Source organism: Cucumis sativus, chromosome 3 (genome assembly GCF_000004075.3).
Source record: "Cucumis sativus cultivar 9930 chromosome 3, Cucumber_9930_V3, whole genome shotgun sequence".
NCBI classification, from domain to species: domain Eukaryota; kingdom Viridiplantae; phylum Streptophyta; class Magnoliopsida; order Cucurbitales; family Cucurbitaceae; genus Cucumis; species Cucumis sativus.
The window spans coordinates 37,927,083-37,949,198 of NC_026657.2; the positions used below are offsets into that span (position 1 = coordinate 37,927,083).

A 22,116-nucleotide genomic window follows, 5' to 3' on the forward strand; every position below is an offset into this window, starting at 1 on the left:
AACAAATTATTTATTCTATGTGAGACTTCATTTTAATTTACTAACGTATACTACATTCTATATATATTTGTGGAATTAATTTATAGTTTTAATGGAATACAAATACAAAAAAAAAAAAAAGGTTTAGAAATAATATTAATTGAACAAATAGATTTTCGTTTTTACGTCGATTTAAATAGTTGTAACCTAGTTGAAGAGAAAGATAAAACAAGAATTTATGAATTTTTAAAGGAAAATAGTGTGATGTTCTATTCAAACATTCACGAAAGGTTGCAACATCTTGATGTGTAACTATTTCTACATGAACAGTCCTAATAAATGATGCCACTTGATACACACATTTGAAGGGAAATGTACTGTAGTTTTGTTTTTCTCATATATATCAAACAAAGATATATATCGAACAAAGATATATATCACTTGTATATAACGTGACCGTTTATACAAAAGTCCTTCAACTCAACCCATAAACACTATAAACTTTTTGAATGACGAGTTTTGAAGGAGAAACATTTGCTTTTACATCTAATCTTGAAAACTCACTCTTTTTAGTCGATAATCTATTTTTAAACCACAATTTTATTTTTAAAAAATACAATAGTTCAATTAGTTAAGATATATATTATCGATCAATAAGTCAAAAATTCAAATCTACACTCTCGAATTTAAACCAAATTAGAAACTTGATGAAAATTTTGAAATAATGAAATTATCATCGAAATCTAAGAAAAAGAGTATTGAAACTATACATCGACATAATTATGGAATAAGTGGTTGAGTGAGGTCAATATAAGTTATATAACTAAGTAGAGTTGACAAAAATATTAATACCCATTGTTTTGTGGGGTTTGGAAATTGATTATAGTTCGTCGAATATTTCAATGATAACGTTGATATATCATATCATAATACACTCCATATGGGATTTCTAGACATGTAGTTATGTTCCTTTTTACCGATTAATTTTGCTATCCCAATTTTCCTTATAAATTCTACGCTACAATTTCAACATATAAATATATTTTCGAACATAATATGTTGCTAATTGAGAAAAAAAAAAGACCTCTCGTCACAGTGAACTTAGTTCAATGATAATTAACATAATATTTTATTTTAGAGGTGACAGGTTTGAATCTCGACCTCACACGTAAAATTTCAATACTTTGTTGTATAGATTTTATTAAAAAATAAAAAGAGAGATGACTTATTAACATTATTGTTTCAATTAGGACATGTTTGAGAAATAAATACTTTAAATTGTAAACCAATAAAATAATTGAAATTGAAAGATAAAGTAGTTGTTGAAATGTTTTTAATGATCAAGTAGTTGACAAAAAGTCATTAATACAAAGAATGAATAGTTTGGTTAATTGAAAAAATATAATATAATTATTTTTTATCAAGAAAATATAGCGAAAAGAATTTTAATAATTTTTATAATAAATATTATGTTGATATTTATCATTTAAGTATTGATACGTGTCGTAGAGAAATTTAATTATTTTAAATTAATTAAAAAGTGAAAAAAGAGAACCAATCCGAATTTAGTATACAACCACCTACAGATTTAGTATAGACCTTATATAATATGTATAAACAAAATTAATTAATATTTAATATTTCTAGACAGTTTAACTATAATCAAAGTTTAAATTTTAGTAATAAATTTTCTGGATCAGCCACTTGATCGAACAAGTTGAGCCACTTGATCGAACAAGTTGAGTGATAGATAGAATTATATTGAGTTGATGTGTAGAGCTATTGTAATTCACAAATATGGTTCCATTATCTCTGTTTCCAAACAATCCCTAATTGGTGCCTTAAAGAACAAAAACGAAAAACAGGTGCGAGAGAAAATCTGGGAATCTAATATTCATTTCGAAGCTTCGAATTTTCCCATCCGAAATTCCGATCGGAGAGTTGAAATCTGACTGCGAGAGATCACCCATGTTGCTGGCTGTGCTGATCGCCAACTCCGTCGGCAACATTCTCGTTGAACGGTACTTTTTTCTTTTCCCTTACGCCGTTTGGCTCTATCGGTGATTTGCATCTTTCTGATCTGTGTTAGCGATAGAATGTGAATTAAATGGTTTTTTTGTTTGTTATTGATCGCTTTGTTGTAGTTTTATGTGGTAATTGCTTTGAATGATTTTGTGAAATGTGTGATTGGTTTCAGATGTACTCTGATTAGAATTTAAATTAGATTGAGAAGAGGTGTTTAGGAGTGAAATAATGATGGATAAGGAGGATAAGAGCTATTTATTAGGTTTTTGCAATTGAACGGTTGATCGTGATTTTTGTTTATTTATTAGGTTTCATGGAGTTCCGGCAGAGGAGCGATTGCATTGGCGATCATTTTTAGTGAAGCTGGGAGCTGATAATCTCAAAGGTGCGAAAAATGAAGAGCTATTTGTTGCTTCACACAAGTGAGTGAAATCTTCTAATTAGTTCTTTTGAAGCAATTGTAAGTAATTTGCAGTGATGCATTATACTTGAAAACTAAATTTTGCTACCCTTATGAAGAGTTTTAAACACTCAGGAAATCAATCCAAACACACTCTTAATCTTCTTTAACCTTAGTGTGAAAAGAGAGCCAAAATGTAATCAGGTTGGAAATCAAAGGAGTGTTGAAAAACATGAGTAATTGAAAACGGAACGTAAAAAAGATCACAAAGTATGAAAACAATGAAAAAGTGGGTTAGATTGAAATTGTCAAATTGGAATAAGTTTTAGATTACAAATCGAGCGTAGAATGCACAACTGAAACATGAGTCTGTTATTACATTACAATACAACTACATCCCATTACGATGTACCAAATACTACTACCAAACACTCCCTTAGTGTTTTAATTCCATCTAAAATATAAGGACTTGGCTATTAACATTTTCATATGCTCTAGGGAAATAGATGAGGTTTTATTTGTGTGATTATTGTCATCGTGAGTTACTGCGGTGCTTCTTGTGAAGTTCATTGTATGCAATTATATATAAAATTTAATGTTTCGAAGAAACCAACCAAAAATCACGTTGAGAAACTGTTTCCCAGAACCAAAATTTCCTTATATTTTAAACAGTTGAGAGACTGCAAGAAACTGCAAGGGAGTACAAGCTGATATGAACGTCTAAGTCTTTGGTATTCGAGTGGCAATACTTATATAAATTAAATGTACTGAGGATTTGGCCATTCTTTGAAGAACACATTGAAAATAACTTGGTGCCCTTGATCGTGCATGATATGATCAATTAGGACAATCAACATGGGGTGACCTATTGGTAAATAAAAGGTTTGGGTTTGATAAAGGACTAAGAGAGAATGAGTTTAATCTACGATGACCATCTACTTAGAATTTAATATTCCGCGAGTTTCCTTAACATCTAAATGTTTTAGGGTCAAGCAGATTATCTCGTGAGATCAATTGAAGTGTGTGTAAGCTGAGGGTCACTCACAAACATAAAACATCAATCAATTGGGACATGCGCCAACTTCCTTGCTCTAATGTATACCATCAATGGTATCAACCATTGGTGGACTTTTCATTTCATTTGTCAATCTATCTAAGAAAAAGGTGTATCCTCCCTGCCAACCAATGGCTTCTCAAATAACTGACTGTTTGCGGCATGTTTTATTTCCAAAGGCTCTTGGTTTACCCAGGAATTGCCTCCACTCCAACCTACAAAGTGAGGTCTTGAAAATAAACTAAAACCTTTGCAAATGGATCGGAAAAATCTTAATAATCAACCCCCCCCCCCCCCCCCCCCACCCACCACCACCACCCAGGCCTGTAGGGGCTTCTTGAACTACCATTAGAATGCTTGGAATGAAATTATGCCACAATGAATTTTTAAATAATAACAACAATTATAGTATTTTCTGTATATATTTGATAACCCAAGTTTTCATTGTGAAGAATGAATTAGCTTCTTCTGCAATGACTAGTACAAAAGTAACGAGGGTTGTGTTCTTAGCTCGAACCCTGCAATGTTCTGAAATAAACTGTTGTCCTGCTAAATGAAATACTTCCCCATCCAAGTATGGACATTCACTTCGATAACTCCTTTCTATTCTGTAGCACTACTTGTGTGTGCTTGTTCTTGTTTTTTGTTTTAACTTTTTTTAAACTGTAGCTGGTTTTACCTGTCCAATCTATCTAAGCTAACTTTGTGTAACAGGTCTGTATATATTGTTTACACTGCTCTTGGCGATGTTGCAGTTTATGTTGTTGGGAAGGACGAATATGATGAATTGGCTTGTAAGTAAATACCAGTTCTTCCATTTTCTTTGGTTATTATTATTTGTTTGTTTGTTTGTTTTTGCTATGTATCCTCTGCATTAATTTCATTTTCACTTCTTCAAGTGGCAGAAGTGATCTTTGTAATAACATCAGCGATAAAGGATGCCTGTGGGAAAGCTCCAACTGAGCGCTTGTTTCTCGACAAATATGGAAAGATTTGTTTGTGTCTTGATGAAATTGTCTGGACGGTATGCCCTTCTTTTCTCCCTCACTCAAAATCTTTCTTCTAGGTCTTAATCCAACCAGATATAGTGATAGACATACTAAAAACATAGAAAGATCTGCAATTCAAGAAATTTCTTCTGTCACAATTCGATCCTTGGATTTCAATCTAAGATTATTTTGACTGTACTAGTGCTCTTACTGATCTGATACGATGTTTGTGAAGGGCATCTTGGAAAACACGGAGAAAGACAGGATCAAGAGGCTGATAAGGTTAAAACCTCCCAATGAGTTTTGATCAATGAAACGGATGCACACTATCTTGTTGGTTGCTGCTTTCAACTATTTTACTCAACTTATGCCAAAGAATTGTTTCAAGCACTGTGGAATTTCCATCGTGATCGATAAGTTTACTTTACTTACCTATTCTATTTGGCTCTCATACCTGAACTTTATCGGACCCATTCAGTTTGTAAGTTAGAACTTGAAGATGTGTAAAGAATTGAAGATTTGATCAAGATTTTGATACTGGGAACAAACTAGTTTATTGAGTGATTTTGAAATAGTTAAAATCACTTTTGTTATATTTAAATATACGTTTTTAATCCCTCAAAATTAGTTTAGGGTTTGATTAGCCACACATGCCCTACATTCGTATATTGCAGTGGAATCGTGGAGTAAATTTGTAGTATTCTATCAATTTGCTTCACAACTAACTGTGGTTGGATAAGATGGTTGATGCGTATGAGCTCATCCGTCCTAGTGGCCCTTTGAACATTAGTAATACGACTTTGAAGGAGATGAGTTCTAATTACAGCGATCTTTCTGTTTAGTAGTTAATGTTTAATCAAATTTTAGTAGGTTTAGACCGTTATCTCGATGCAGATACGTTTACGTTTACTTCTCACACACGGGAGAAATCTTTTTTAGTGCTAATATAAATTGTTTGTTTGAACCAAATTTCATTTTATCGTAATACTAAAATATTTCTATGTTATTGTTGGTAATAAAAAAATACGAATTGAATCGATCAAGTTTAGTTGATATACTTGGTGGAAGAAAACACTCCTTTTTCTTTTTCCCGACTTGAACGTCTAATTATCATTTCCACTTTTGTAATGTTAAAAGAAATAGATCACGCCAATCATCGTTAAGTAGCTATGTTCATGTTGTCCATAATTAATATTTTGAAGTTATATTACCTCCACCATAACGTGTCGTTATACTTAAATAAAAGAGCTAAAATACGTCTAATTAACTTGTACTCTTTTTTTTTATTACAACAACTATGGTGATGCAAAATCAAACTTCTCATATGAGAAAAATATCCCGTCGATTACTACTTTTTTGAACACACAATATTGGAGCTTTGTACTGTTATGGGAGAAAAGTACGAAACAATCCATCCACAGAAAGAAAAGTTGAGATAATGGTGGTGATTAGGTTTTTATTGGCAGCTTCTTCACAAAACTCCGACTCAAACTTTAAAGGAAGAAATCCATTGGAGGAACTTCCAATCATCGATGCTATAATTTCTTTTCATTTTTATCTCGTTGTTCCTTTCTTCTCTTTTATATATATATATATATATATATATATATATATATATATATATTCTTGTCTTCACTCTTGAAATCAACATATTGTTTTCTTATTTTTACCAAAGAAAAAAAGAAAGAAAAAGTCATCCTTCAACGATTCGGCAACCTCAATATGCTCTTGTTAATTCCCCTTATCCCTCTCCTTTTCAACATATACAGCATATTCTTAGAATCCCCCATTTTTCTCTATGCAATCAAACTTAGGGGGGGTTGTTTATAAATCTGTTTGATTTTGACTCTATTGATATTATGTAAGAATATTGAACAGTTTTGAGTGAGTTAATTGATTAGTAGAAGAAGAAGAAAGGATGAAGTTTTGGAAAATACTGTGTAATTTGATTGAATCAACATTGCCAGAATGGAGAGATGAATACATATCATATAAGGAATTGAAGAAGCAATTGAAAAAGATGTATCCAAAGGAAAACGATGGAACAAACCCTAATAAGCGCTTAAAGTTAGATGGAGAAGCAGAAGCTAATTCAATGGAAATCTTTTTGAATCTGCTTCAGGAAGAATTGGATAAGTTTAACCAATTCTTTGAAACCAAGGAAGAGTTTTATGTTATCAAGTGGAGGGTAATACACTAAACTCTCTCTCTCTTTTTCTTTTTTGAAAAAGTATTATAATATATCAATCCTCATGTTTGTGTCTGGACATATTTGGTGTAGTTCCTCCTAATTCATTTAAGTTTGTTAGGAAAAAACACTCCGTCGCGACTGTTATTTAGTTGTGTTGAGAGGTCTACGCATTCCAAACGTCAACGGGTCGATTTCCCACCTCGCAACCCTTGAACTCGACATTTGTTTTTGGGTGAACATGTACATGTTTGGATGAGCTGGTCATATATATTAGATTAGCTTTGAATTGTTTGAAGTTACATGAATATATATAGTTGGTCTCCTATGCATCTCTTTTGTTTTTGAGATACACAACATGTTTACGGCTCGTCTGCTTTACGACGTTGTTGTCGGGGCGTACGTGCAGTTATTGCAGGATAAGGTTGCGAATGTGGGAGATTCAAACGAGATGCTGATGAAAGTAGGGAGAGACATTGTGGACTTCCATGGAGAAATGGTTTTGTTAGAGAACTATAGTGCTTTGAACTATACAGGTAGGTTGGTGTGTTGCTGTTGTTTTCATCTCTCTTTATTTATCTTTTTTTATAGCTTTTCCTATTGCCTTTTTGTTGTTTATAAATTGCATTTCATTTCTTGTTCAAATATGCTCCAGAAAATGGATGTTGTTGGTCTTGATTACCATTTCGTTACCATAGCTTTATAGTCAAATTACATCAAACAAAAGAAACTGTTCAGGCCTCGTTAGGTAATTATTTTGCTTTTAAATCAAGCGTATAAACACTACTTCCATAGCTACCGGTCGATTTCTTTGTTTTGTTATATGGTTTTTAGGAGTGCTTTGAAAAATCTAATAAAATTGAAGACTAATGTCTCGTTTGGTAACCATTTGAGTTTTTGAAAATTGAGTCTACAAATGTCATTTTTCTATTCTATTTTGATATCTACTTTTTATCGGTATTTTTGAAAACCAAATGAAGTTTTGAAAACTAAAAGGAGAAAAGAAAAGAAAAAACTGTTTTTAAAAATTTATTTTGTTTTTAAAAATTTGACTAAAAAGTCAACTGTTTTACTTGAAAAATTTAAGTAAGATATTATGAACTTGAAACACAAATTATTGCAACCCAAATTGAAGTCATATGCATTACAAAACACAAACTATTAATTATAACTCAATGATTGTAATATTGACTTTATAATAATCAACGTAACTTCCAGTTCAGAGTCTGAAGCGCTCCTAAGTTTTCTAAGACTTGTGGCAAAGAACATTCCAAACTTTCTATCAAGCTCTACCCTTATAGTTCATTAGGATTTTGCACAAAAGACAATGAAAATATACGACAACGTGCTTTGTGTCAAATCTTCCTAATAGTTGCTTTACAACCATATCAACTTACATATACATAACCCATCACTTCTGCTATCTTCAAAACTTAATTTTCATTCTAAAACTCTTCAAATTTCTAAAAGTTAATTAATTGAATATATGCTTGGCATAGGATTGGTCAAGATTCTAAAGAAGTACGACAAGCGGAGTGGCGAGTTGATCCGTGTGCCATTCATCAAGAAGGTGTTGCGCCAACCGTTCTACTCAACCGAAGTGCTCGAGAAGCTATTGAAGGAATGTGAGGTTATGCTTGATCTTCTCTTCTTTAAGAAAGACATGTCAACTGCTGCTGCTGCTACTGCTATCAATGAGGAAGAAAGGGGCTGCTCGGAGGCGAAAACGAGTGCGACGACTAACGGTAAAGAAAAGGTGTTGAACATTCCCGAAGATCTTGCGGAGATCGAGTACATGGAGAGTATGTACATGAAGCTAACGTTATCAGCATTGAATGTTCTGAATGAGATTAGGGGTGGAAGTTCAACAATTGATGTGTTCTCATGGCTTTGAACATCACTCATTTATATGGTTCATATAATTAGTATTGGCAAAAGGAATCAAAATTAATGTGTGGTTTGTGATATATACATATAGGGAACTAAATGCTGTGTTATACTTTTAATCAAGTTTTAATTACTGTTTGCCTTTTCTTTGTATATATAGTTTCTATTTCTTTTTCTCTTTTTTTACCCTTCTAAAAATTATGATTTTGAAATGTTAATTGGAGCATGCACTCTATGATCAATTTATCATTTGGATTCCAATAATTTGATTGAATTCAACATATATTAATCAAACGATTGGATTATAAAATTATAAACGCTAAACACGTGCAAATTATAAATAATCAAACAAACTCTCTTAAATAGTTGTGAATTCAAATTAATTCTTAAAATTAAAGTATAATTGTCACAAAAGTTGATGATTTCTACATAATAGCTAACCTCACAAAATAAAAGTATTAATCACAATCGTTAAAACTAGTTTTGGACGGTGTGGATGGTTTTTTGAATTTCCATCTATTATCAAAATTATTGATTAATTTTAGGATATTGCATTACTAAATCAAACAAAGCGCCTGTAGCTCAGTGGATAGAGCGTCTGTTTCCTAAGCAGAAAGTCGTAGGTTCGACCCCTATCTGGCGCGAAGTTGATTTTTTTTTTATATCGAAATTTATAAGTCAATTATACACAAGACGAAAAGTTGAAAATTTTAAGTACTTATTTGACACGAACTAACAAGTGGTATGATTAGAACTATATACAACTTTTATTGATCATAAGTGCTAAGGAAACCTCCAATGAAGCCAGCTCCATTGCAATTCCCACACAACATTTCTTTTCTCCCACTGCATAAACATTCAAAATTGGACTCAAATAACATTTTAAATTTGAAATAATGTTGTTTGACTCGGATTTTCTTTTAAACAAGGATGTGTAACGTTTTTTTTCTTGCGTTACTCTTTTGCACTCACACTCCTCCTTCCTCCTCGTTTATGTTCACTCGGCTAATCCAATGCTAGTGCACTCTTACATGTTATAGCTCTTCTAGCGCTCACACTTCTCTTTGCACTCTTACTCGTTAAAGAAACATTGGAGAGTAGTTTGTGATATCAACAAGATATCGTATTTTTCTTTGTTTTAAAAAATTTGGGTGTCAAATGACATTTTGAGCGTGAAACATGGGGCATTTGTAAAAAAAATCATCCATAAATAGTTGAAAACATGTTTTTAAAAATCATTTCTTAGATCATTGGCACAAAACTCTCATTAAATAATTAAACTGAACAACAAAGCTTTGGAAAATTGGCCAAAATAGCACACTTGATTTTTGTCTTAAAAAATCACACTTTTTTTTTAACTTGTAAAAGTGAATCAAACACAACATTTTCTAAAATATTAAAATTTTCATTTTTTTTTGGTGCATATAGATAGACAATTAGACTGATATTCTACATTTTTTAAATCTTTTCAAATCTTATATAATCTTTTTTATCTTTCAATTAATTATTCAAACTTTCTTAAATCTTAACTAATTTTTGCTGCTACTTCCGCCAATTTCCCCCCCTTTTTTTTTTAAATTACTATTTTTTCTTTTCCTAATTCCTTCCCTTTCTTTAATCAATTCAATTATTTTATGGAATGCCCGGAACTTGGAAAAGATGAAACGAAAATGGAGTAGGAGAAACAATATTGTTGCTGCGGCGGATATATAATGTGAAAAAGGTTTTGGGACGGTGAAGAAAAGAATAATTAGAAAAAGGAAAAATGGTAATTTACAAACAAAAAAAATAGTTGGGGAAATTGGCAAAATTTTTAATATTTGGTAGAAGATTTGGAAAGGAATAATTTTTTTGAAAAGATAAAAATAAATAAATAAGATTGAAAAAATATGAAAAATAGTAGAATCTCAATTTAATTGTCAGTCGAGTGCACGAAAAATCCCAAAACAATCAATAACTTGAATTTTTTTAATATTTTAGAAAAATCTAGGTCGAGTCAATTTCGACCAAGAAAAACAATTTTACGAGTTTAAAAAAAATGTGCTACTTTTAGAAACAAAAATAAAAAATGTGCTATTTTTGTCAATTCAATTATTTAATTATTTAATCATTTAATGGTGAGTGTGGTTTTGAAATGTAAAACTAAAAATGCAGAATTTCTCAACATTTTGGCGCAAAGTTTTTGTATGAATAATCCATTTTTCTAAGCATTAGTGCAGAATAGTATCGCATCCTAAGATAGTTGAAAGAAAACTTACCCACACAGCCAACAAGATTCACCGGCTTTGAACTGTCCATTGAAGAAATCAACGGCATTAACTCCCTTTCCTTTACATTGTGAGCATACAACAGCACCTGTTTTCATTCAATTTCACCAAACAATCATCCTTCACATCATATTCCCAATACCTAAATCCTTCACACCAAACTCATCAATCCACTCACCATTTCCATCGCAATCCCCACAAATCACACTATTAGGTTTGGTATTCCGATCATTCTTCGCAGCCTAATCGATTAGAATAACACACAAACATTTTCAATTTCATTTCCATCCAAATTTAACATTCCAAGTTCATTATCCACACATTTCAAATAAAAAAGAAAAAAAAATCAAACAATTGAGATTAGAGAAGAAGCAGAACCTTGAGAATTAGATGAGGAAATCGAGCAGGAGAAGAATAATCATGGAAGCCGTTGTGAATTAGGTTGAGCTTTTGATTACTACAATCTCTAATAATTGCTGTGAAATTATTCGAGAGAAGATTGAGAAATTGGAAGTGAGAATTATACAATCTGAAAGAGGAGTTTGTGAAAATAGAAGAATGAAAAGGATTTTGAGTTACCAGATAGTGTAGTTGTGGAACTGAAGCAATTTGCGGAGGGTGAGAAAGACGAAGACGCCATTGAAAGTTCGAACGGTTGGCTGTGTAATGGATTATACTTCCAAAAATATCTGATAATGAATAATATTTATATATATATATATATATTCTTTTTTTTTGTGTTTATTATATTTTAGTAATGAATATTATAAATATAAATAAAAGTAAAATTATATATTTCGAATCTTATGATTTCATTCAAATATTTATAATTTGTGTTTATCATACGTCGATCTATTTCGGTCCATCACAAACAAACTTGATATTTTTGTTATATTTGAAAATGATAATATCGCAATTGCTATCATATCTCGATAAGCTTTTATTAATTTATGCTTCATATGGATGCTAGTTCTACGTACTTTGAGAATATTAATAGTATAGGTTTATGCATATCAGTTGAATTATGTTGAACAATTCGTTTAACTATTATTTGGTTGATGATATATGTTGTAATTAATTATTTAGCTGAAGTCGGAGACTCAAACATCTAAATCTCTTAGACCATTTTTTAAAGTTGGGTTGAGTTAAGTTTCGGGTGGTGTGTAATAAAAAGTTAGTTTTGTTGTTTGATGAAACAAGAAAAATAGTTGATATAGTAAAAGCAATGTCACGTTGATGATAATAAGTTGAAACTTACACGGCCATAGTGACTAAATTAAAACAAACGATGAATCATAAGAACTAAGATGGAACTAAAATAATAATGATTCTTAGGTATGATCAAAGTATGTGAGAGTGAGAACACAAGTTGATGAAAACCTTCTCAATGCCTTAAAATTTTAACAATATTTGGCCTAACAATAAAGTGGAAAATTTCATAAACTATATACCCTTCTTAAAGTCTATTTATATTATAAAAAATATCATTTAAAGAAACATTTTTAAAAATAATAAATTGAATTAAAATGTTAATAAAACATGGTTAATATAGGCTAGTTGAACTATCTTCTCTTGAAAAAAATTAAATTTTATTTATTTTGCATTTTAGTTTTTCTTTTCAAGGTTTAGAACTTCATAAATCATAGAAAATGAAAAGATTTTAACCTATGGTTTAAAGTGAGAAAATTAGAAAAGATTTCAAATATAATTTTAAAAGAATGCGTTTGCCGGGAGTCGAACCCGGGTCTATTGCTTGGAAGGCAATTATCCTAACCGTTGGACTACAAACGCCACATGTTTTTTAAACGTTAATTACTAATATTAATTTTGAATTATATGTACACATTTTAAATAGGTTTTTATAAGAATTATATATATATATATTCACACTTAATAGGAAAATTTTACTCCATAATTTTATCATGAAAAGTAAATATTTGAAAATTTTGTTAGGAAGAGCAAATATTTTTTCAATTTTACTCTAAAATATCATGATCCAACACACTTGTTGTTGTGTTGTTTAACGAAAAAAGAAAAAAGAAAAAAAGTTGTAATCGACTGCTTCAATAGTATTTGTCATAAAAAGGAATTACATAAATAATTAAATTGGCACATAACCCATAATTGTTGTGAATTATTAAAAGTATTTCACATCAATAAAAAGTATTTTCAGAATAATATTATTCGAATTTTCTGTTTTTTATTTTTTACCTATATAACCAAACCATTTCAGTTATTAAAACTGCTATTTGATATAATAATTGTTTGGTAGATTAATCTGCATTTTAAAAATAAATAAATAGCCTGCCGTGGTAAATTTGTAAAAAACAAATATTAAAAATATATAATAAAGTTTAAATAAGTACTTCTTTCCATTTCTAACATATTATAAATTGTTGTATAAATATAACTTTAAGTAATAAATAATAAATGTGAGGAACTTGCACAATAAACTATATTTAAACCTTTAATAAGTAATACAATTAACCATTAGATTAGAATTAGGACGAAGTAATAAACGATTAAATTTAACAAAATTGTTTGATTACCTCTACAAACAACTTATATTGCTATGAAATTGGAAATATCAAATCTATTTTGTTTGAGTTAAAATAGTTACAAATAGTGTTAAATGTTTTAAATGATTATGTATTACAAATAAGAAATTAAAATGATTATTTTTACAAACAAAATTAGTAGTATTGACATTAATAATTAAAAAAAGCAAAGTGACTCTTTTTTTATAAATTCAAAAGAATAACTTAAAATTGACATTAATAATATTATAAATATAGAATCAAAAATGATTTTTACTAACCCACTTTTAATATATTAGATAAATAAATAGATGGATAAAAATAAAATGATACAAATACTTAGTAGTTAATCGAGTGATATATTGTTTTTTAGCACTCTTTAAACCAAAGTTCAAGTTCGTAATTTTTATTGTCTTATAAAGATCCGATAACAAAATTTTCAATACGTCGGTACTCAATCTACATGTTTCACATAAGTATTAAAATGTACAAATATTATATGTGCCCTACGAACATGGAGTAGTAAATTAAAATTGAGGATGAACAGTTCAAGAACATGTGGTGGTGCTTCAAAATGTATTTTCAACCCCTTCATTATTCTTTGCTTATTTTTCACTAAAAGGACATTATAATTTCTAATTACTTAACCTTATAATTACACACCAACTCCCAACTTTAATAATGTTTAGGGGGAAAATATGTGAATTTTGAGTTTGATTTTAATTCTATCTTTTGTATTTCATTTTTTATATATCCTTATGTTCTTATTATTGAGTATTTTGGTATTTGATGTTTACTTTAATTAATTAATTTTGATGTGAATTTTTTTAAGATAGCAAAAATAATTGAAGTTATTTTCACAAATAGAAAAAAAAACTTAAAAATTTATGCGAAATAATTGAGTAGATTTTGTTATATTTGGTAAATAATTTTAGCTTTTTACCATCATTTTTAAATTTTATTTTAATAATGATAGAAAATTTGTGAAACTAATTTTATTTAATGAAAAAGCAACCTCCGAATTATAAATCTTCGAGTATAAGAATCCAACATAGACAAAACACCTAACACATTTATATATGACAAAATTAAAAGTAATCACAAACATGAAACCTTTTGAAATTTATTAACACTAGAGATTAAAAAAAAAGATTTTTTTTTACGAAAAATTGATAAAATATTTACAATTTATAATACAAAATCACTAAAAGATAAAATTTATTACATTCGATTTTTCTACGAAGGTAAATATTTTGTCAAATGTTCTATTTTTGACAATTTTTCTTAAAAAAAACACGTTGAGATACTTGTAATTTTAAAAGAAAGAAAAGCAAATGTCATATTAATCAAGTTAGATTTATCTTTTTCGTTTTAGAGAAATTCTTATAAATAGCAAAAGAAAAAAAAAGAAAAAAATTGAAACTATTTACAAAATATAACAAAATCTCAAATTTTATCCATGATAGACATTGATAAATACAGATAGGCTTCTTCAATTTTTATCAATGTCATATAAAAACATTGATAAAATTAAGTATTTTGTTATATTTTGTAAATAGTTTCGCTATTTTGATATTTTTGAAAATGTCCAACAAATGCTATTATTTAGCACAAATTTCTTCACAATATTTTTAAGGAATTCCTTCAATCATTTAAAATTTCGGTATATAAACATATGGCTGTCTTTGACTCTTGCATCAAGTCCACATTGGATTTCGTTGCGGGTCTTCAATGACATTTATCAAGCCACTTCTCTATTGAGATACTTTGAATTGACTCGTATAAAAGATTCATGCACGTTATAACAGTTATAGTATCAAACCTACTTTCTTTGGTACTTAAGTTAGTATAAGTAATGACTAATCCAACTATTAAGCACACAAGAAATAAGGTAGAATCTTTTCTATGAGAATTACCGACTCTACAATTTGAGATGGTTTAATGTACTTATTTATAAGTTTGGCCTCTAGTTATATATGAAGGATAGTGTAAAAGACGTTTATAGTACTCGAGGTTACAGAGTGTCAGTCCGAGTGCAATTCAACTATTTTCTGATTGATATATATTCAAAGGTTCGGTCCATCCAAACCCTCAATATCTTAACATTTCTTTTTAGAGACTTTTACTCTTCATACCTTTCCTCGGTATCCTTTGAATTTAGATCTATCCATGAAGGTATAAACTTTAAGCCTTACCTTGGACAACCGATAACTTTTTGTTATATTACTAATTAAACAATATAATAATCACAACTCGTGACTTTGTTTCCTTTTCATAGGCAAAGGTATGAAGCAAAGCCACCACTTCGGCCTTTGCTCATGGAAGCCAAATGATTACTTACAAAAGGTGAAAAGTTTTTGTTTCATTTTTAAAAGCATATTTTTGTTTGAAAGTCTAAAAATATGGAACTTTTTTATTTGTTAAAAAGAAGTAAATTGAATATTTAAAAAAATAACTATAATTTAGAATAAATTGTTTTTTTTCTTTTTCTTCTTTTACAAATACAAGATGCAAAATATAATTTAAATCCCCAAGAGATTTTTTTTTTTTACATTGCTAATAAACATGGTAATTAATTGAAAATTCATCAATTTAATAATTAATTAGGATAGTTTTAGGAAATTGTATCATAACCATGTTTAGGAGTATTAAAACGTGTTTTAGTAGAAATTAAAATAGTTAACAATGTAGTCGTATGTGTTTTTATACTTATTAATAATTTAACTTTTTTTTATCCATCTTGAGTATTTTTCTTGCGAGTATAAACATTAAATTATTGTTGTTATGAATGATTTTGAAAAAGAAGAAAACATATACCGTTGATAAGGACAAAAGAAAATTAGATCGAAACAATACATAGTCATAAAGAACCAAAAGAGAAAAATTGAATCTTTAGGCTCAACCTTTATCCAACATTCCTTTGTTCTCGGCCTTAGACTAAAACCAACGAGCCCAATTTTCTAACAGGCATGCCTCTAAGCCTAAAAATCCTACGTGAGATTCGATTAAGTAATCAGATAACCTTACTCCAAACAAGAATATGAGAATACTTATGTTAACCTCATTTATATTCTATAAATATACAATTATAACCTTCTTTGTGTAATTAAACTCATACTCTTAAACTCCTTATATAACCTCACCGTTTTTTCACTCTTTAACTTAAAGTATCAGCTGAGTATGTGAGAAGTATTGATAGCACGTTAATTTGCATGGTTTTTTTTTTCTACATGTCACATGTTTTTCGTCTCTTCAAAACAAATTCACACGTTTCTCAGCACAACCATTCAAAAAAAAAAAAAACATTTTCCCATTTAAATCTATTAATATTTGATTAAGGAGGCAAAATACATAATTCCCAATTAGTGTAGTGATTTTTCAAAATTAAACTTTCCCCCCTATTATATGTGGGTATATATATAAATAATGAGAAAAAATGAAATGTATGGGACGCACATATATAAATAATTAGAAAATAAAAAATATGAGGTCCACTGTAGTCGTAGGGTTCACTTCATGGAAGTCACCTATTTTTAAAAATAGTCTTGCAATAACCTATTTTTGAAATATCTTTCAAAAATTACGTTACTTTTTATAAAAAAATCCTATTATTTTAATTAAATTAATATTTTAGTTAAAATTCTATAAAATAAAATCAAGAGACATTTTAAAAAATAACAAAATATTGAAGTTATTTATAAAATATAATAAAATTCATGAAATTCTTTACGTGCATTTAAAATTTTTTTTACTATATTTTATAAATAGTTTAATTTTTTACGACTCATAGCAACTTCTCAAATTCTAAATTTGATTTGATTTTTCAAAATATCGCAAAAAATCCATGCTATATTTTATATATAGTTATTAATTTTTTAATATTCATAACACCACCTCGAATTTTAAACTATTTTTTCGAAACTTTTTTACTTTTTTAAGATACCAACAAATAATAGATTACAGATACAAAATGTTTAAAAATCAAATAGTTATCAAATCCAATTTTCCTAAAACAAAATATCCCCATTCAATTTGAAATACAAATATAAAAATAACTATACATATATACATGTGACTAAATATATTTTTAATTATTATTATTATCATAATTAAAATATCATCTCAATTATTAGTTCCTCATGAAAAGTTAATAAAAAAATATATTTATATATGCATTTTTTTTATCCTAATATGATGTGTTTTTAGTCTTAATTATTTTTAAAAAAATTATCATTCCATTTAAATTTTTTAAAAAATTGTTGTTATTTCTCTTTTGTTATTAAGTATAATTAAAAAACCTACGTACACCTCTTAAATGCTATTTATGTCTTTCTTCATTACTTTTCTTTCAACTAACATTCTTTTAATTCCTCAACTTCATTAAACACTTTAAATTTGTATACGTATACATATAAGTTATTTTATTTTAGTTTTATTGTATCAATTTCATTTCTAAATTGTTGTGAATGTATCAATTTTGTTAGATCAATAACTCTAGTAAAATTTTAAATTTATTTATTATTGATGGAAAGAGATTAATTAATTTATTTTGGTTTTCAATAAAGTTAGAATTGATTTTTTTTTTTTATAAATAAATGTATAAACTCAATGAAATTTAGGAAAAGGAAAACCCAATTTAAAGATATGTACGTTGAAAATAATAATAATAAAGAAAAGAATTAAAGCTATGTCCAACCCAAGAAGCGAAGTCCTTTGACTTCAACATCCCCATCATGTTCCCAATTTTCGTTTATGAACATTTTTTTTTTTAAACCATAGTTTATGGAACAAGCAAATATCCCTTTAATTCAACTCTATTCAAGTTTTTATTTTTTAAAATATGCCAAATTGCTAAAATTACTCCCAAAGTTATATGAAAAATAAATATTTCTTCTTCCCTCTAAATTTTAGATCTGATTTCTATTTGATCTCTACTTTTTAATGTGACAAGCAGCGTATTAAAAAAAAGATAGTTATTAAATTTAAAATAATTAAGTATATAATAATATTTTAAAAAATGCAAATATAATAAAATTTGTCAAATTCTATCTACGATAGAAATTTATCATCGATAGACCGATCTATTGCAAAATATTGGTATATTAGGGATATTTTTGCTATATTTATAATTTTTTTTAAATGTGACTTGATCCTTAATTATTATTCTTAAAATGACTATCAATTACAATTAGGTTGCAAATTTTTTTAAAATTAGGTTATAAAATTTAGTAACTCAGTTTTATTGTTTATTTTTAAAAAATTAGGTTATATAATTTAGTAACTCCGTTTTATTCTTTATTATTATGGAATGAATTTGAATTTAGACTTGTGTTTGAATTATTTTTAAAGTGTTTAAATTTAAAATTGTAAAAAATACTTATGTGTTTGGTAATTTTAAAAAATGCATTAAAAAAATTTAGATTGAAAAGCAATCCATTTTAAATAATATGTTTGAACCAAATTTTGAGAAAATAAGTTTTTAAACAAACTTATGTATACTTGAACACCTATAAAAAAAAATCTAACCAAATATGTGTTTAAATTTTAATTTATTTTAAATAAACTGTTTGAAAGAAAATGTATTCTTACAAAATATTTTTTTTTTATAGATAATCCAACGTTTGTTTAAATTTACCGTTTTCTAATGTTTTTTATTATTATATTTTAAATGAACCTGAATGTAGACTTGGATTTTCATAAACTGAGAGGTTTCATGTATTTGAGGGCATAAACAAACCACATATTTAAATCATCCTAACATATTTATATCATTTACGTGAATATAACCTTTTGTTCACTATAAAAATAAAAACTATAATCAGAGAGATTTTTTTTTTTTTAAATTAAAATTATAGTAGCAGTTAAAATTGAATATTCTTAATCCCACAGTAATAACAGTAGTTAGATCTACAATTTAAAAACAAATAAGAAAATCACAACTTAATTAAATTTTGCAATCTCAGTTATTTGTTAATATAGTTTTTAAGTTATCTAAAAAAAATAAAAATGTGTTCTTTGTTCTTTGTTAATATAGTTTTAATTTGTTTCTAAAATAAAAATTTGGTTCCCAATTATCTCTATTCTTTTTTAAAGGGAAATTATCCAAGTCTTAAAAAAATAATTATTATCATTCCATATATGAATATATAATATACACACATCCAAAGGACATACGTAAAATTAATATAATAAAACTAATTTCAGTATTAGTTTTTATTTTTTTTAAAAAAATAAAAATCCTTGATTATATTACAAAGATATTTGAAAATATATTTAATTTTAATGGTATAAAAAATAAAAAAGATATTTGAAAATAAGAAAGAAAATAGGTGGCGGATTATGATTGGAGGTTAAGACAAAATATATTTGTTTGAATTTGAAATTCAAAATTGGCAGTCCCTCAATGATTCAAGAATTTGGACAGAAGACAACAAAATAAGACAAATTATTTTCCATTTTTGACCCCACAATTTATTTATTATTTCATTTTTTTCACCAAAACCCAATAACAAAATAAAACAAAGAAAATAAAATAAAAACTAATAAAACCAGAATTGGATCTATAAAAATTAATATTTTTTTCCACAATTAATTTGTGAATTTTATTTATTCTCCCAGATTTCTCTCCCTTTCCCTCTCTGTCTCTTTCATCTTCTTCTTCTTCTTCTTCCTGCCCTGATCCGTACTCAAATCAAGCTCAGTCCCTTTCTCTGAATCCGCCATTGTTGATTCTTCTATCACCTGCTGGGTCATCTCCATTTTCCCTCAAATGGGTAAAGGTGGTTCTCTCAGTGACAGTGTTCTGAAGAAGATCATTCTCTCTTACACCTATGTCGCCGTATGGATCTTTCTCAGCTTCACCGTTATCGTCTACAACAAGTTTATCCTCGACAAGAAGATGTACGATTGGCCTTTTCCGATTTCCCTAACCATGATCCATATGGGGTTTTGTGCTTCTCTCGCTTTTCTCCTCATTCGCGTCTTCAAGCTTGTCGAACCAGTTTCAATGTCCAGAGATCTCTATCTATCTTCTGTTGTCCCAATCGGAGCTCTCTATTCTCTCTCATTATGGCTTTCTAATTCCGCTTACATTTACCTCTCTGTCTCCTTCATTCAGATGCTCAAAGCTCTGATGCCGGTCGCTGTTTATTCGATCGGTGTTCTTCTTAAGAAAGAAGGTTTCAAGACGGAAACCATGGTGAATATGCTTTCGATTTCGTTTGGTGTTGGGATCGCTGCTTATGGTGAAGCCAAATTTGATGCCTGGGGTGTAGCTTTGCAACTTGGTGCCGTTGCATTCGAGGCGACTCGACTTGTTCTGATCCAGATTTTGCTTACATCTAAAGGAATTTCGTTGAATCCCATCACTTCTTTGTATTACGTTGCGCCTTGTTGTTTTGTTTTCTTATTAGTGCCGTGGATCTTCGTTGAGTTCCCAATTTTGAAGGCTACATCTAGTTTTCATTTTGATTTTGTGATTTTTGGCACTAATTCCTTCTGCGCATTTGCCCTAAATCTTGCTGTGTTCTTACTCGTTGGAAAAACCTCTGCCCTAACGATGAATGTCGCCGGTGTGGTTAAGGACTGGCTCTTAATCGCTTTCTCATGGTCGGTGATTAAGGATACTGTGACCCCAATCAACTTGTTTGGCTATGGATTGGCTTTCATCGGAGTTGCATATTACAATCACTCGAAACTGCAGGCTCTGAAAGCGAAAGAGGCGCAAAAGAAAGCCGCTCAGGCCGATGAAGAGTCCGGAAAATTGCTGGAGGAAAGGGAGAATGATGGATTGGGGAAGAAGAACGAATCTGAAGATTGAAGGTCAAATCAGAAACGGACACAGATTATAGCAATAAGTTAAGAAGAAAAACAACAACAAAGAGATGAATCGATATGAACAATTGGGTCAGCAGAGGAATTTGGGATTTCTTCTTCTCCATCAGCTCAAATTCAGGTTGTTTTTTCTGAATTTCATCATCCTCCATTACTGTTAGTAATTTTATTAGGTGTTTGAGATTTACTTCTGTTGCTTGATTACAATGCTGACAGCCATTGATGGATCTTCTAATGTGTTTTTGTAGAACTAGAGAATCTCAAATGCCATTTTTTTTTCTTTTCTTTTTTTGCTTTCTTCACAGTATCATCATCTTCCCCTTTTTCCCAATTTCAGTTTTTCTTTAGAAACCTTTTTTTATTCAATGAATGTTCAGTTCAGTGGTTATTTATTCAGATTAGGAGTTGTATTTCGTTGTTCTTTTGTTAATGTCTTATGATACTTTGGATTATATTATTTGGGTTAATGGATATTGTGGTGTGATATGATAGCAATAAAGTTATGTGTACTCTAATAGTTCTGATTAACACCATTGCTGATCTGATTATTGATTGCCTAACAAGTCTACAATTGGATCTTCTTTTGTTTATGACACTTTTCATTCTATTCATAGATGTGATCTCCCACTCATGAATGAGAATAATTTTGAAAAATTATGCCAAAAGTTATTTATTTTAAAAATACAAGTTGAAGTTAGGAAATTTAAACATGGAACCTCCATTCTTAGTACTTAGTACTTAGTTGAGCTAAGCTTTTAGTCCCGAAAGAAACCTTTATTATAAAACTATTTTCAAATATAATAAAATATCTATCTATGAAGCATGATAGATCAAATGTCATATACAATCATTGCCTAATTTTAACAACAATAGGTTTGATGCATTTATAAAAAGCCAACAATAACAAGGTTGAGTAGTTTGTGAGAAACCAAATTTGCTATACGACAATCAAACCAA

General features: G+C 29.0%; 3 protein-coding genes and 2 non-coding genes across 6 annotated transcripts; 3 read left to right on the top strand and 2 right to left on the bottom strand.

Moving 5' to 3' along the window:
* The first annotated feature begins 1,795 nt into the window (after positions 1 to 1,795).
* LOC101206672 (TSET complex member tstD) lies at positions 1,796 to 5,270 on the top strand. The gene is made up of 5 exons (XM_004136299.3): positions 1,796 to 2,000; positions 2,313 to 2,426; positions 4,173 to 4,252; positions 4,358 to 4,482; positions 4,683 to 5,270. The coding sequence occupies exons 1-5, from the start codon at positions 1,948 to 1,950 to the stop codon at positions 4,752 to 4,754; spliced, it is 444 nt and encodes a 147-aa protein (XP_004136347.1). The 5' UTR covers positions 1,796 to 1,947; the 3' UTR covers positions 4,755 to 5,270.
* Positions 5,271 to 8,204: 2,934 nt separating this feature from the next.
* Positions 8,205 to 11,474, bottom strand: LOC101218754 (protein BUNDLE SHEATH DEFECTIVE 2, chloroplastic). 2 transcript variants are annotated; one of them, XM_031881965.1, is made up of 5 exons: positions 11,369 to 11,472; positions 11,168 to 11,265; positions 10,968 to 11,031; positions 10,781 to 10,877; positions 8,205 to 8,475 (listed from the first exon to the last, which is right to left on the bottom strand). In XM_031881965.1, exons 1-5 carry the CDS (start codon positions 11,427 to 11,429, stop codon positions 8,223 to 8,225), a joined length of 573 nt encoding a protein of 190 aa, XP_031737825.1. In that variant the 5' UTR covers positions 11,430 to 11,472; the 3' UTR covers positions 8,205 to 8,222. The 2 variants fall into 2 exon arrangements, with proteins under 2 accessions (XP_031737825.1, XP_004136477.1); XM_004136429.3 differs by lacking the exon at positions 8,205 to 8,475 and adding an exon at positions 9,020 to 9,368 and having other exon boundaries at positions 11,369 to 11,474.
* Positions 9,094 to 9,166, top strand: TRNAR-CCU. The gene has a single exon. It is a non-coding gene; the product is annotated as a tRNA-Arg (tRNA).
* Positions 11,475 to 12,508: 1,034 nt separating the features above from the next.
* On the bottom strand, positions 12,509 to 12,580 carry TRNAG-UCC. Its single transcript has one exon. It is a non-coding gene; the product is annotated as a tRNA-Gly (tRNA).
* Positions 12,581 to 19,919: 7,339 nt separating this feature from the next.
* Positions 19,920 to 21,687, top strand: LOC101206432 (probable sugar phosphate/phosphate translocator At5g25400). The gene has a single exon (XM_004136298.3). It carries the CDS (start codon positions 20,096 to 20,098, stop codon positions 21,143 to 21,145), a length of 1,050 nt encoding a protein of 349 aa, XP_004136346.1. The 5' UTR covers positions 19,920 to 20,095; the 3' UTR covers positions 21,146 to 21,687.
* The last annotated feature ends 429 nt before the right edge of the window (positions 21,688 to 22,116 follow it).